The sequence below is a fragment of the Fusarium verticillioides genome, chromosome 11 (genome assembly GCF_000149555.1).
Source record: "Fusarium verticillioides 7600 chromosome 11, whole genome shotgun sequence".
Classification (NCBI taxonomy): Eukaryota; Fungi; Ascomycota; class Sordariomycetes; order Hypocreales; family Nectriaceae; genus Fusarium; species Fusarium verticillioides.
In genome coordinates, this window is record NC_031685.1 from 1,173,512 (window position 1) to 1,185,630 (window position 12,119).

The following is a 12,119-nucleotide window of genomic DNA, read 5'->3' on the forward strand; positions in this document are numbered from 1 at the left end:
TTCAGTTGTAGTAAGACTCGCCGTGCTTGGACTCGTACTCCTTGTAGTAAGACTCCTCGTGCTTGCAGACAGAGGGGACCTCCCAGGGAACGACGGTGAAGGGGTTGTAGCCGAGGCAGACAGTGTACTTCTCCTTGCAGATAGCGATATCAGCACCAGGAACAGCACAGCACTCATCGTAGATCGTGGTGCACTCGAGGCAGCAGTATTCGGCAGTGTAGTAGCCGGCGTGGTAGCCAGAGTGGTAAGAAGAGGTGGAGTATGAAGAAGAGGAGTAGTAGGAGCTGTACTTCTCCTCGAAGTAAGAGCTGGTGTACTTGGACTCGTACTCGATATAGTAGCTCTTGTCGTGCTTGCAACTGGTGGGCTTGACAAAGACAGAGTCGTAGGGGTTGTAGCCGAGACAGACGGTGTACTGGTTCTTGCACACCTGGATGTCAGAGCCCTCAATACTGCAGCAGTCCTCATACACGGTGGTACACTCGATGCTGCAGATCTCGGGGGTGAAGCAGGTTCCAGTGCCGCACTCACACTTGCCAGGGACGGGAGACTTGGTGGGTTTGGCCATAGTGGTCATGGTGGTGGTGAAAGTGACGGGCAGCTGAGAGGTGACCGAGGTGGGGACGTTCATGCCACCAGAGGTGGAGAAGTCGGTGGTAGAAGGTCCAGGAGTCGTAGTCTGGGCGAGGCCAGTGGAGCTCAAGGCCACGGTCAAAAGACCGGAGAAGCCGAGGGAGTATCTCATCTTGAAAGATGAATATCAGGAAAAAAGAGAGTGATTAAGTTGGATGTAAAACAGAAAACAAAAAGAGTGAATGTGAAGAACTAGGTTAGTAAAGAGTGGCAGACGCAACCGGGTGTGAATGAGTGATGCTGGCTGAGCTGAGGAAGTTGATTTGGAGAGATATCTACGGCCTTCTTATACTCAGACTTTCATGAGGGAACCTCCCTCGGAAATATTCACGTTAGCTTCGTTTAGAGCCACGATGGACTAGTCCATAATCTGGGGTAGGGCCGCTGGAATTGGGGAAATTCGATACTTCCCCAGATTAGAGTGCCAGCCTGTCAAAGGCTTGAAGGGGTCAAAGATTTACCTCACACGAGACATGTCCCTTGAGAATGTTTCAGCTGAATATTTGACAAGTTTTATCAGATGACCTCGTATTTGGGTGAAGAATGCTGCAGTGCCAAGAAGGTGTTGAAGGGAGGTCATGTTATTGCCGGCTTGGGCAAAAAGAAGTTTTGGTGTTTGCCTGAACCACATATGCCATACACAATAACATGCCCAGAATTTCTCGTTCAATTCCTTCTTGGCTCAAAAGACTCCGAAAGACTCCCTCATCCTTACAACGGATTTAAAGTCGGGGACGAGTGTCGGCTCATGAGTTGAAGGGATAGTGAGCACAATGTCTCGGGCCCTCGTTTTAGTCACAACCTTCCCTCCGTAATTGCCCAACCACGGCTTTTGAACGGGTAAAACCTCATTTCTGGTGTGGAATCTGACTTGCCGGCGGCCGATGCCCAGACTGCTTGGCTCGCAGGCTGAAGCAGTCCAGCGTATAAGCTTTCTTTAAGCTTGAACCAAGATTCCTAGACCCCTTTCACATAAGCGAGAACCATAATAGGGCAGACTCAGACCCAGCCATCTAATCCTAATATCAGTTGACTTTTGAGATTGTTGTTTCTCTGTGAGAACGGAATCGTCAAAGCATGTCTGAGTTTTAGAGCCAATCGACTGAGCCATAAGCTCAAGAGATTGAAGAGCCGAAGAAAACGCGCTCAAACTAAACAAAAGTGCCATATCAATCATAATATCAGAGCTCGAGACTATTGACCGCCTGCCGACGTCCGGAACTCGCGCGGAAATTTGTGGCAATAGATTCATGTCAAAAGGTCTCAGTTGATCCTTGGGAATGTCTCACTCCCGCCCGAGTCTCGTAAATAAACAAATATGCATTTTTTTAACCTTGTATACCTTATCCCGTCTAGCTTTGCGTGCCAGCCATAAGGCAGAAATAACACGTCACGCCACTAGCTAGACGAGACCAACAGATGCACTGGAGCGCGTCGGAGAAATGAGCATAAGTCGGAACATCGCGATCGGGTGACCAATTAATAGGGGCCGCGGAATGAACGCTGCTGTTTCGAGATGTGTTTTGGCATGATTAGGGCAGTATTGAGTCTGGTGTCATGAGCGTTGAGGCCAGTTGTAGATCCACATCCCATTCTGATAATCGCTTGCCGAACATGAGGTTGTAGAGGACATAACGGACAAGATGATTCAGCCCAAGACGGTCGAGCCCACCGGCATCCTCAACCATCTTCATGGCGCCTAGTACATGTTTTGCAGCGACAAGGTGATCTCCACAAGTAATCTACGTAGTCAGCACTCAGCTTGTCATGTTATCTCTGGCCCTATCGATCGACTCACCTCATCCAGCGCGAGAACTGTGGTCATTGCAACCGCATTCCGACGCGACGGAAGAGTCCGCGAAGAGAGTCCCTTCCGAAGGCTTTGTAAATAGTATTGCTTGTACTGGATGGCCAACAATGTGTACTCATCACGGAGCTCAACTTGAGCCAAGTATCGACATGCTGCAAGAAGACAGCCTCGGAGAAGAACTGGATCAGTAGAAACGAAGAAGATCCAGTTCCTTCTGATCTCAGCTGCTTGTTCTGCGATGTCCATGATGATAGGGCAATGTGCAATTTGGGAGGGCAAGACAGTTTGAAGATCTACGCGGGGATGGTTAGGAAATGCTACCCTACGTCGATCACGCGAAACTCACATTGACTAAAGATGGAGTGCTCAAGTGTCGAGAGGGATTTAATAAAATAAATTATGTTACTGGGTTGGAAATCGCCAGGTAATGTGAAAGGTACAGATGTTAGCTTTTGCAGTCCGCTGATCTGTGGGAGGCCAAGTTCTGTCGGTAGATTATTTGGTTCATCATGGCTTGTTGCGCTTTGCTGTCTCTTTTGGCCCTGGTAGTGCACCATTCTTTGTTTTCGTGTCCGTGCATGGGCGACACGAGCTGCGTGAGAGTGAGCTTTTCGCGTCGTCTGGGCTGAAGCACGTTGGCCAGGCTTAGTCACAGTAATGAATTGCATGCTGAAGATTATTGGCATGAGTATTGAAACCATCGGTATCAAGTATCGACTGTCTGTCACGATTAGGGATGCTTTTGAGCATTGTAATGATGATGATGCTTAATAATTCACAATCTCATGCCAAGAAGTGCTCCTACTATTTTGAGCTTAGTCTTAGGAACCTAACTACATATGGTAAGAAACCTCATCACCAGCCTCCTCATACACGGCGTTAAGAGCAGCAGCAACTTCTTCAGGCAGCGGCCCCTCCTCAACTGTTTCAATATTGTCCTCGAGCTGTTGGGGGCTAGAAGCACCGATGATCAGCCCGTCGCCGTATCTCCTGTCGAGAATGCTGTGATGCGCTGTCCATCTGAGGGCTGCAGCATGTCCTCCAATGTTATGCTTGGCGAACACCTCAATGGCCTTGTCGACTGCTCCGAGAACGGATGGCTTGATGTAGAGCGAATTAGCGATGCTTCCTGATTTGTGCTACAAGATGTCAGTCATGTCGCCAGAAGCAATCCTGCCAGAATTTTCTACTCACTGCCGGGTCAAATCGTCCATTTGGAACGGGATTTTTGTGGCTCCCAGAAAAGAGACCGCCAGCAGCAGGACTATAGGCATAAAACGCTATGCCGTTCTTTCGGAGAATGGGGAACAGCTCCTTCTCACCGGCGCGGACAAGTGCGTTATAGTGACCCTGATAAACAACAGGCTTGACGAAACCCCTCTTTTCGCAGATATCGAGCATCTCTTCAACTTCATCAGCTCGAAAGTTGGAGATGCCCCAAGTTTTGATCTTGCCATCTTTATAAGCCGTGTTGAGAGCTTCAAGAGCTGGCTCAACCGGATTGTTACGATCAGGCACATGAAGATAATAGATATTGATCTGGTCGATCTTCAGAAGCTTGAGTGAGTTGTCGATATCATGAGTAATGTTCTCTTTGGTATGGCCCTTCATGAAATCTGCTTTGGTGTCGATACTGAATCGCTCGCCTGCGTTGACGGCGCCGAGACGAGGTTCGGAGCTGTAGGGAGCCTGGGGTGAATAGACTGCAGCAGTGTCGAGCTGAGTGTAGCCCCGTTTAGCGAAGGCATTGATGAAGGCGTTGACTTCATCTGGAGTATCGAAGCGAGCCCAAGGGTCATGTTCCTTATCTCCGATCTTCATGAGTGTTTGGTTAGTGTTAATTCAAGCAAAGCCGCCCAATTACTCACGTTCGCGGCTCCAAGAATCAGCTTGAGAGGTGATTTTCCAGTGGAAGTCATGATGTTTTTCTTTGGCAGTGAACAATAAGATTGAAGATATAAGATGTGAATGATTGAACGACGAACTGGAGACTATCATAGTAACATGCTCGACTTATATACTGCTTGAAAGCAAATATCTTGCTCCATGACTTCAATGTCGTAAATCTGCCAAGAAGTGCTGTTGCCAATTACAGATAGCGTCAGAACGAGCTTTTGGAGACGTGGTTCGTCCGATGACTTCGCCAAGACATGCAGTTTCCTATTGGGGGATATGCTGGAGCCTCATGTCTAGCATTCAGCTTCGATACGACGGAGAAAACCCATGAAGATGCATTTGTAATGCGGACTTTGATCAGATTGCATTACAAATCATCCTGCAGGTGCAAGAATACAGGACTTGAGGCTTTTGATGGCATTTGTTGCGTCGATATCTAGAACTCGGATCTAAGATGACACCTAAGCTACATAGTTGGCCTCCATCCAGCCACCATCAACGTATATCTCCTGCTTTGTCATGAATCTACTCTCATCTCCCAGTAAGAATGCTATGGAGGCAGCAATTTCCTCAGGCTTAGAGTAGCGCTTGATGATTGACGTCAAGTGATCGCCCTCCGTCATCGTCCACGTACCTGCACCATTGGGCAAGTGGAGAGGCTGACGGATCATATCGGTATCAATACATCCTCTGTCATATATGTAAGTTGATGGCTTGTGTCACATGGAAGATTACTTACGGGCATAGAAGGTTGACTCTGATGGGGTTCTTGGGGTACTTGGCACCGCCTTCATATGCAGCTGATTGACTCAAGCCGCGGATGGCGTTCTTTGAGGCTGCGTATGCCCCCATGTTTCCAGAAGCATACTTGACCTGTTGACTGCCGCAATTGACGATGCTGCCTCCGGGTTTCATGTTCTTCATCTCGTACTTGATACTGTTGAAGGTGCCGATGACATTCACGTCGAGAACCTCCTTCAACTCTTCGAGTTCGAGGTCTTCAATGGGGTGGATACTTTTGTTCATCTTGGCTATTAAACTGGTTAGTATTTGTCCATATCAGGAGCCAATCATCCCACCTGCAACATTTGCAGCACCATCCAACTCTCCCCACCTGGCAACAGTCCCTTCAATCCATGCTTTGACATCATCAGGATTCCTGACATCTGTGGGAAAATAAATGACCCGATCTTCGACATTAGGAATATCCTGCTCAATGCCAGCAACGGCTTTCTTCAGATTCTCCTCCGAAGTAGCAGCCATGGAAACCTTGGCTCCACGTACCAAAAGGTAGCGCGAGAGGGCCAGGCCTGTCCCGCGACTAGCACCAGAGACAACAATGACCTTGTCTTGGAAAGGGTAAAGGTCTGCCATTTTTAGAGTCGAAAAAAGAAAAAAAAAGTAATAATAAAGCTGCAACCTGTAAGAGAATGGAGTATCGGCTGCTGCTGTTGACTGGGTAGATTATATAGGCGACTCCAGATACCTTCCGAGCAAGCCAAGCTTTGAGTGGTCCTAGAGGGTGATTGAGTGATACAAAGCGACCGGGGATGAAATAAGCTGCTAATATCTTGGTATGGAGCACATAAAATGGAGCTTCTTGAGTCGTGGGGGATGGTATACAGGGAAGATACTGAGTCGCTGCGTTATCTCTTTCCCCGAGAGGATAACGCGCCCGATGGGACGGAAGCGATCATCACATAGTGTTGCATCGTCTAATGATCCCGCAGCAAAACCGTTTCGAAAACGGGGGCTGCCTTGGTATTGTGTCTTGATCCCTACAGCAGAACCGGTTGAGTTACATTGTGTGGGCGAGAAATCTGAGCATTGCAGGGAACGGCTCAAAGGATCGAACAGTTTATGTGTTCTGACCAATCCTAGTTCTTCATGGCGTGGGTCGACAAGAGGGGAAACAAAGCTCTTGATATCTCTTTTCTTCTTCCTCTTGAGTTTGTCCAAGGGCGGCAAACGAAACGTACATGAGATGATTATTACCATTAGCGCAACGGGAGATAACGGCCTGCCTCATTTCCGGCGGTCCGGTCCGTGATTCTCATTTCTATTGCTGCTTCTGAGGAGTTTAGCAACGGAGCGAAAGTGGGATTTGTGGGTTCAACGTGGATCTCCTGACAAGGATCAGATCCTTATTATTCCAGGACGTGGAGGCTGTTGTTTTCTCTTTTCACAGGATTTCTTTTTTTTTTTTTTTTTTTTTTTTTTTGGAAAGATACAGGGATAAGGAGAGGTCTTCCCGGGCGAACGAGAAACGAGAAAGAAGGTCAGATTACCAGACGGTGGAGGCGACAAAAGAAAGTAAAAGTGATATATCGTCAAACACAGTGGGACTGCAGAAGCTGAAAATATGATACGAGAAGTCGCTGATAAGGAGGAGGCGAGAGTGGAAAATCCCAACGGAGGTTGGTAATTGTTGCTATATGCTGCGGTGCTGTGTTGAATGAATAATGCTGATTAAGTATGATGCCACGGTCCCCTTTACGGATCAAGATGTTTTGTCCCAGCCCAGTGGCCTGGATACGCAAGGGATTTCAGCCCTGTTGTTCCTGAAGCAAGCCCCATATATAATACCGGATAGAAAGCACGCTACAGAAGTGATCTGCAGCCGTTGGATGATGTTTGCGAAAATCATGGGTCAGTATTGTCTCAACGCTGGTCAACGGCCTTGGCTCGTTGCCAGGAGCGTATCATCATAATTTACGGTTTAATGCCCGAGATCCAACCAATCCAGAAGCCTAGTATACATGCTCGAATAGAGATTCGTAGGTCATGCATTTCTTGTCTTTGTGGATCTCGCATCAGGCAAAGCAAAACCACTCAGCCGGGAACTGCCAAAGCCGAGCTGACGCCCCTGAAGACCGTTGCAATTAGCCCACTTACGTTTGCGCATCAAGCGAATCGCATCGCTAGATATGGATAATTCAACGAAGAAAAAGGAATAATATGTTGGTCGGATGTTTCTCAATGCAGAAGTACCAAAGCCTAAGCGAGGGGCCTTGCCTCGCTCCTCACTGGCCTGGAACTGTAGGTCATAGTGGCAAGTGAGGCGCACAAGTTTTGGACAAGTTCTTGGGTCTGGTTTAAAGTCCCTTACAAGGCCCCCAGTACTGACATCGGCCTTGTTGCCTCGGGTTCGTAACGGGAAGATCATCCTTGATGAACAGCGGTGGAGCCGTTGGAGACGAAAAAGAAAGCTCCTGACAACGTCCGCCGTTGAAACAGAATAAGGAATAAGCTTGCAGATCTCACGATTCATCATTAGATTAACCTTGAAGCACTTCCCAGCTGGAAACCTCCTGGCTTAACGCTGAATTCATTGTCTTGTTAAACTCGACTTCTCACTCTACGATCATCTGATACTGTTGCGGCCGGGTCGCAAATCGCCATGGCTGATGAGGTGTACATGATGGAGCCGCCCAAGGGGCAGGGCAGATGGGAAGCTGGAAGCGCTGCGACTATACAGATCATTCTGGGTGCTTGTCTGTTCACACTCGGCACGGTTGTTTATGGACTCCGGATCTTGACCAGAGTGCGGCTACTCAAGAACCCTCTTCGCCTTGACGACTGTAGGTTCATGCTTTCGCATCGAGGGTCCAGTATAGCTAACCTTTATTCAGTCCTTACTGGCGCTTCGCTTATAGCATGTTGGCTCTTTTATGCATGCACCATGGGCAGTAAGTCGTCTCATTCATATCAACACATCCATACTAACAAGGACAGTGGTTGCCCAAGGAGGCTGTGCCACCAACTTCTGGCAGGTTACTCAATCGCAATACGAATCATTGCTCAAAGTACGGTTCTGAACTAACCTATACGTCTTCGAGATGACTGACCTCTTGCAGTGGACTATCCCCGTCAACATCTTCTACATGCTGTCCTCGGATCTCGCCAAAATCTCTCTTCTCTTCTTCTATCTCCGCCTTTCACCCGAATTAACCTTTCGCATGGCCATCTATGTCCTGATCAGCCTCTTTGGTCTTTATGCCCTCATCTACGCTATGATTAGTCTCTTTGGCTGCCAACCTATTAAGGCCTCGTGGGACCTTGCCGCTCAAGCAACAGGCAAATGTGTGGACAAGTTCGGCTTCTTCTTGGCTGCGTCTGTTGCCAACGTAGTCATGGATCTGGTCATTCTGCTGCTGCCTTTACGGATCGTTATCCCGCTACAAATTCCTCGTCGGCAGAAGATGTCCCTTCTGTTCCTGTTCACTACCGGTGGCTTGTGAGTAACCCTTCCTGCATCGCTTGACTGAAGTACTGACAGGTCCAGTGTCATCATCGTCGCCATCTACAATTGTGTTCTCACTGTCAAGCTATTCAGCAGCCCCAACTACACCTGGGGTCTCGCTTACGAACTATGCTGGATGTACGCTGAGCTGACTGGCTGTGTCATATGCGCATCTGCCAGCTCTCTCAAACCCTTCTTCAAGCGAATCCTACCTAAAGTCTTTAGCAGCCACGGTGTCAGCTATGGTGGGCCCTCTAGAGAAACAGGCGGATCCAATGCTATCAAGAGCCGAAGGCAGCTGAGTCGCAAGCAAGCTGATGCCATCGAACTTCAATCCGGAGATGACTCCGAGTCAGGAAGAAAGGTCAACGATGACGATGAAGCTACACTCTGGCCCAAACCCCAGAAAAGTTTCGACAATGGCAATCTCCAAGTTTTGGTGACTGCGCCTGGAGTAGGTCCTGGTGTTGCTGGTTCACGCAGGAGCAACTCTCATTACCACAGAAACGGTAAAACTGATGGCATCGAGATTGTTTCGACGACGGAGGTTATGTACAGTCCTAGGTAGAATATCATAGAGTTTCCTTTGGTCAGAAATAGAGTCTTATCGAGCAACATCACTAAGGGGGGGCGGCGTGCCGACTGAGCGATCAATCACAGTCCATTACCCATGACAGACTATCACACTGGTATGTACTCAGAGTATCTAGAGGCCCTTCCAGAAGAAAGTCTTGGGCAAGGTAAAGTCTGCGCGCGCAATCTCATCCTTTGGATTTGAGCTGGAAGCAAGTATCACGGTGTACTTTCCAGCTTCAGCCTTCCACTTTGATGCTTCCTGGTCCCAGAATGATAAGGAATACTTATCAAGAGTAAGTTCCGCAGTCTTGGTCTCATTGACATCCACATTAACCTTGGTGAATGCCTTCAACTCTCTGACTGGCCGTTGAAGAGAGCTGTCCGCATGGTGGATGTACAGCTGAACAACTTCGGCACCCGCAAAGGCGCCCTTGTTAGTGATGTCGACAGTGACTCTCATCTGGTGATCAGCTGCTGGTGTAAACTCATTTGGGACATTGAGATTTGAGTACTCGAACTTTGAGTATGATAGGCCGTGACCGAAGTAGAAGAGTGGCTCTCGATCAACCATCTCATAGTAACGATGACCGATAAAGACACCTTCACCATACACAATGTCGTAGTCCGCCTTGGAGAAGGTGAGGTACGCTGGAGTATGCTTGACGGATTTGGGGAATGTTAGTGAGAGCCTTCCGGAGGGATTGACCTTGCCAAAAAGGACATCAGCCATGCCATGACCTGTCTCTTGGCCGCCAAACCAGGCGTGAAGAAGAGTCGCCGCTTGAGACTCCCATGGCATCTCGATGGGCAACCCTGATTGCGTAATGATAATCTGTGACGTGTCAGCTTAAGCATTTCGGCTAAACAAAGGTCAGCTTACAGAATCGGGGTTGGCCTCCAAAACAGCCGATATCAATTCGTCCACGCGACCGGGAAGCCTTAGGTGCTTCCTGTCACTGCCCTCATACTCAAAGTCTGATGATAAGCCAGTGATAACGATGGGGACATCAACCTTCTTGGCGAGGTCCACGGCATCCTTGATTCCCTGGTCTTCGTTGTAGAGCTCAAAAATTCCAACGCGACCAGCGAGTGTCTGTGCAGTGCCAACACCGCCTGAGAGGCTCTCGTTAACTTGGAGCACCTCGAGGTCTAGTACCTGGCCCTTTTCAAATTCGCCCTCGTAAAACCTCTCCATGGACAGTCGGTTGAAGCAAGGTGTTGAGTCAGTTTTTGGAGGCTGGCTTGTCCACAAATCGATAGCCTCCTTGCCATCAATGAGGAGCTTTCCCTTTCCAGAGGTGCTGAAGCCGAACTTGAGCTTTCCAGACTCGTGGATAGTGTATTTAGCTTTCGCTCTGGCGTAGAATTTGGTTGGGAGTGAGGCGTGGTAGCTCTCTGGAACATCGACTAGTTGCTTCTCGGCTGTAGTTGAGACAAGGACCTTGGCATTGGGGCTCTCCTGCGGGTCCTCTCCGAAGATCTCGACAGACCAGCCCTCAGTATCGGAATCTGGGGGTGTATGACCCTTGATGAGGGGACTAAATCGGAAGGCTGTTTGTAGTATTAGCACGTAGGAGTAGTGATGGCATAACGTATGACTTACAATTGCAGCCTGGAGTATATGTGATATTCTCCTCTCCTACAACTTCCTTGATCGCCTCATATGGGGTGATGCCATAGTAGGGCTCAACCTCGGCACTTCCACCACCGCAAAGAGCAGGGTTCTTGACGTGATCTCCAATCAATCCAAACTTGAGATTCTTCGGGTTTCCTATCGGTAGTCTTTGCTTGTCGTTCTTCAGTAGTACTACTGACTCAGCCACCAGCTGTCGAATCAGGGCTCGCTGCTCTGGCGTATCCGATTGAGGAGGCTTTCCTGATTTCTCGCCAGCCTTGCACTTATTGACAAGGTTCAGGACGTTCTCGACGGCCGTATCGACTGTTGCTTTGGACACCTTTCGAGAGTTGACAGCAATACTGAGGCGCTTTCCTCTCCAATCTGTTGGTCCAGGCATCTCAAGATCCAAGCCAGCGTTGATCGCCTCGGATGTGCTGTATGTGCCGAACCAGTCGCTCATAACAAGTCCCTTGAACCCCCATTCTTCACGCAGGATCTCCTTCATCAGTAGAGGATCCTCACTTACATGAATCCCGTTGATCTTGTTATAGGACGTCATGATCGTCCAGGGATCTGATCCTCGAAGGGCGAGCTGGAAGGGTAGCATGTGAACTTCTCGAAGGGTGCGCTCGGTCATAACCACGTTGTCCTCGATACTGTTGTCAGACTGATCGTGAGCTGCATAGTGCTTGACACTTGTTGCGACGCCCTGTTCTTGAACGCCATTGATGTAATGCGCGCCCAAAGTTCCACTGAGAAACGGGTCTTCGCCAAAGGCTTCAAAACCGCGTCCGATCAAGGGTGAGCGCTGTAGGCAAAGTGTCGGTGCTAGCAAGACATGAACACCGCGGACCTTTGCTTCTTCACCAAGAAGGCTTCCGATCTTGTGGATGAGTTCAGTGTTGAAGGTAGCGCCCATTCCCGTTGCTGACGGTAGCATTGGACTCGGCATCTAGCGGCCTGTTAGTTTTTGCTTTCCAGACATTGAGGGGTACTCACACGAGTGAACGACCGCCGTCCTCGGATTCCATGAGGTCCATCTGAAGTCTAGCCTGTCAGCTTCATATTTCCTCTCATTTTTGTCATCTCAGACTTACAATAAGCGCAGGAATTCCATGCTTTTCAAGACCGGTCATGCGAAATGATCCCTGGCCCGCCAGAAGCTCCACCTTCTCATCCAGCGTCAAGTTGCTCAACAGAGCTTCAACATCTACAAAATTTGCTTCGGCCATATTGTCTGATGTTTTCAACAAATGTATGATAATAATAGAAGAGATTCTTCGTGGAATTGGGACTAATGCTGAGTTTTGTTGAATGGCACTACTCAGCAGGATTTAGCCGTC

At 48.8% G+C, this 12,119-nt stretch overlaps 6 protein-coding genes across 6 annotated transcripts in view; 1 reads left to right on the plus strand and 5 right to left on the minus strand.

Annotated features, from left to right (window-relative positions):
- Positions 1-745, minus strand: part of FVEG_16888 (hypothetical protein) — a gene marked incomplete at its 5' end in the record, with an annotated part of 2,143 nt that extends 1,398 nt beyond the window's left edge. The window contains one exon of the mRNA XM_018906124.1: positions 71-745. Coding sequence (XP_018758141.1) covers positions 71-745 — 675 coding nt within the window. The remainder of the gene's footprint in view (positions 1-70) is intronic.
- A 1,420-nt stretch (positions 746-2,165) lies between these two features.
- On the minus strand, positions 2,166-3,111 carry FVEG_10792 (hypothetical protein; the record flags this gene model as incomplete). The annotated part of the gene is made up of 3 exons (XM_018899965.1): positions 2,166-2,375; positions 2,432-2,736; positions 2,790-3,111. The coding sequence occupies 3 exons, from the start codon at positions 3,109-3,111 to the stop codon at positions 2,166-2,168; spliced, it is 837 nt and encodes a 278-aa protein (XP_018758140.1).
- Positions 3,112-3,276: 165 nt separating this feature from the next.
- FVEG_10791 (hypothetical protein) lies at positions 3,277-4,362 on the minus strand (the record flags this gene model as incomplete). Its single annotated transcript, XM_018899964.1, has 3 exons — positions 3,277-3,582; positions 3,638-4,258; positions 4,312-4,362. The coding sequence occupies 3 exons, from the start codon at positions 4,360-4,362 to the stop codon at positions 3,277-3,279; spliced, it is 978 nt and encodes a 325-aa protein (XP_018758139.1).
- A 381-nt stretch (positions 4,363-4,743) lies between these two features.
- Positions 4,744-5,849, minus strand: FVEG_10790 (hypothetical protein). The gene is made up of 3 exons (XM_018899963.1): positions 5,419-5,849; positions 5,079-5,370; positions 4,744-5,029 (listed from the first exon to the last, which is right to left on the minus strand). The coding sequence occupies exons 1-3, from the start codon at positions 5,711-5,713 to the stop codon at positions 4,801-4,803; spliced, it is 816 nt and encodes a 271-aa protein (XP_018758138.1). The 5' UTR covers positions 5,714-5,849; the 3' UTR covers positions 4,744-4,800.
- A 1,890-nt stretch (positions 5,850-7,739) lies between these two features.
- On the plus strand, positions 7,740-9,150 carry FVEG_10789 (hypothetical protein; the record flags this gene model as incomplete). The annotated part of the gene is made up of 5 exons (XM_018899962.1): positions 7,740-7,920; positions 7,972-8,028; positions 8,075-8,145; positions 8,197-8,576; positions 8,625-9,150. The coding sequence occupies 5 exons, from the start codon at positions 7,740-7,742 to the stop codon at positions 9,148-9,150; spliced, it is 1,215 nt and encodes a 404-aa protein (XP_018758137.1).
- A 138-nt stretch (positions 9,151-9,288) lies between these two features.
- Positions 9,289-12,008, minus strand: FVEG_10788 (hypothetical protein; the record flags this gene model as incomplete). The annotated part of the gene is made up of 5 exons (XM_018899961.1): positions 9,289-9,990; positions 10,039-10,709; positions 10,762-11,728; positions 11,776-11,823; positions 11,874-12,008. 5 exons carry the CDS (start codon positions 12,006-12,008, stop codon positions 9,289-9,291), a joined length of 2,523 nt encoding a protein of 840 aa, XP_018758136.1.
- Between the last annotated feature and the right edge of the window lie 111 nt (positions 12,009-12,119).

What these genes read in the sequence shown, in the direction of transcription:
- FVEG_10790 (XM_018899963.1), bottom strand. Translation starts at nt 5,713, where the DNA reads ATGGCAGACCTTTACCCTTTCCAAGACAAGGTCATTGTTGTCTCTGGT. An exon ending in TGGTGCTGCAAATGTTGCAG is followed by an intron (nt 5,371 to 5,418) that starts GTGGGATGATTG and finishes CCAGTTTAATAG; the next exon opens with CCAAGATGAACAAAAGTATC. An exon ending in AGAGTCAACCTTCTATGCCC is followed by an intron (nt 5,030 to 5,078) that starts GTAAGTAATCTT and finishes CATATATGACAG; the next exon opens with AGGATGTATTGATACCGATA.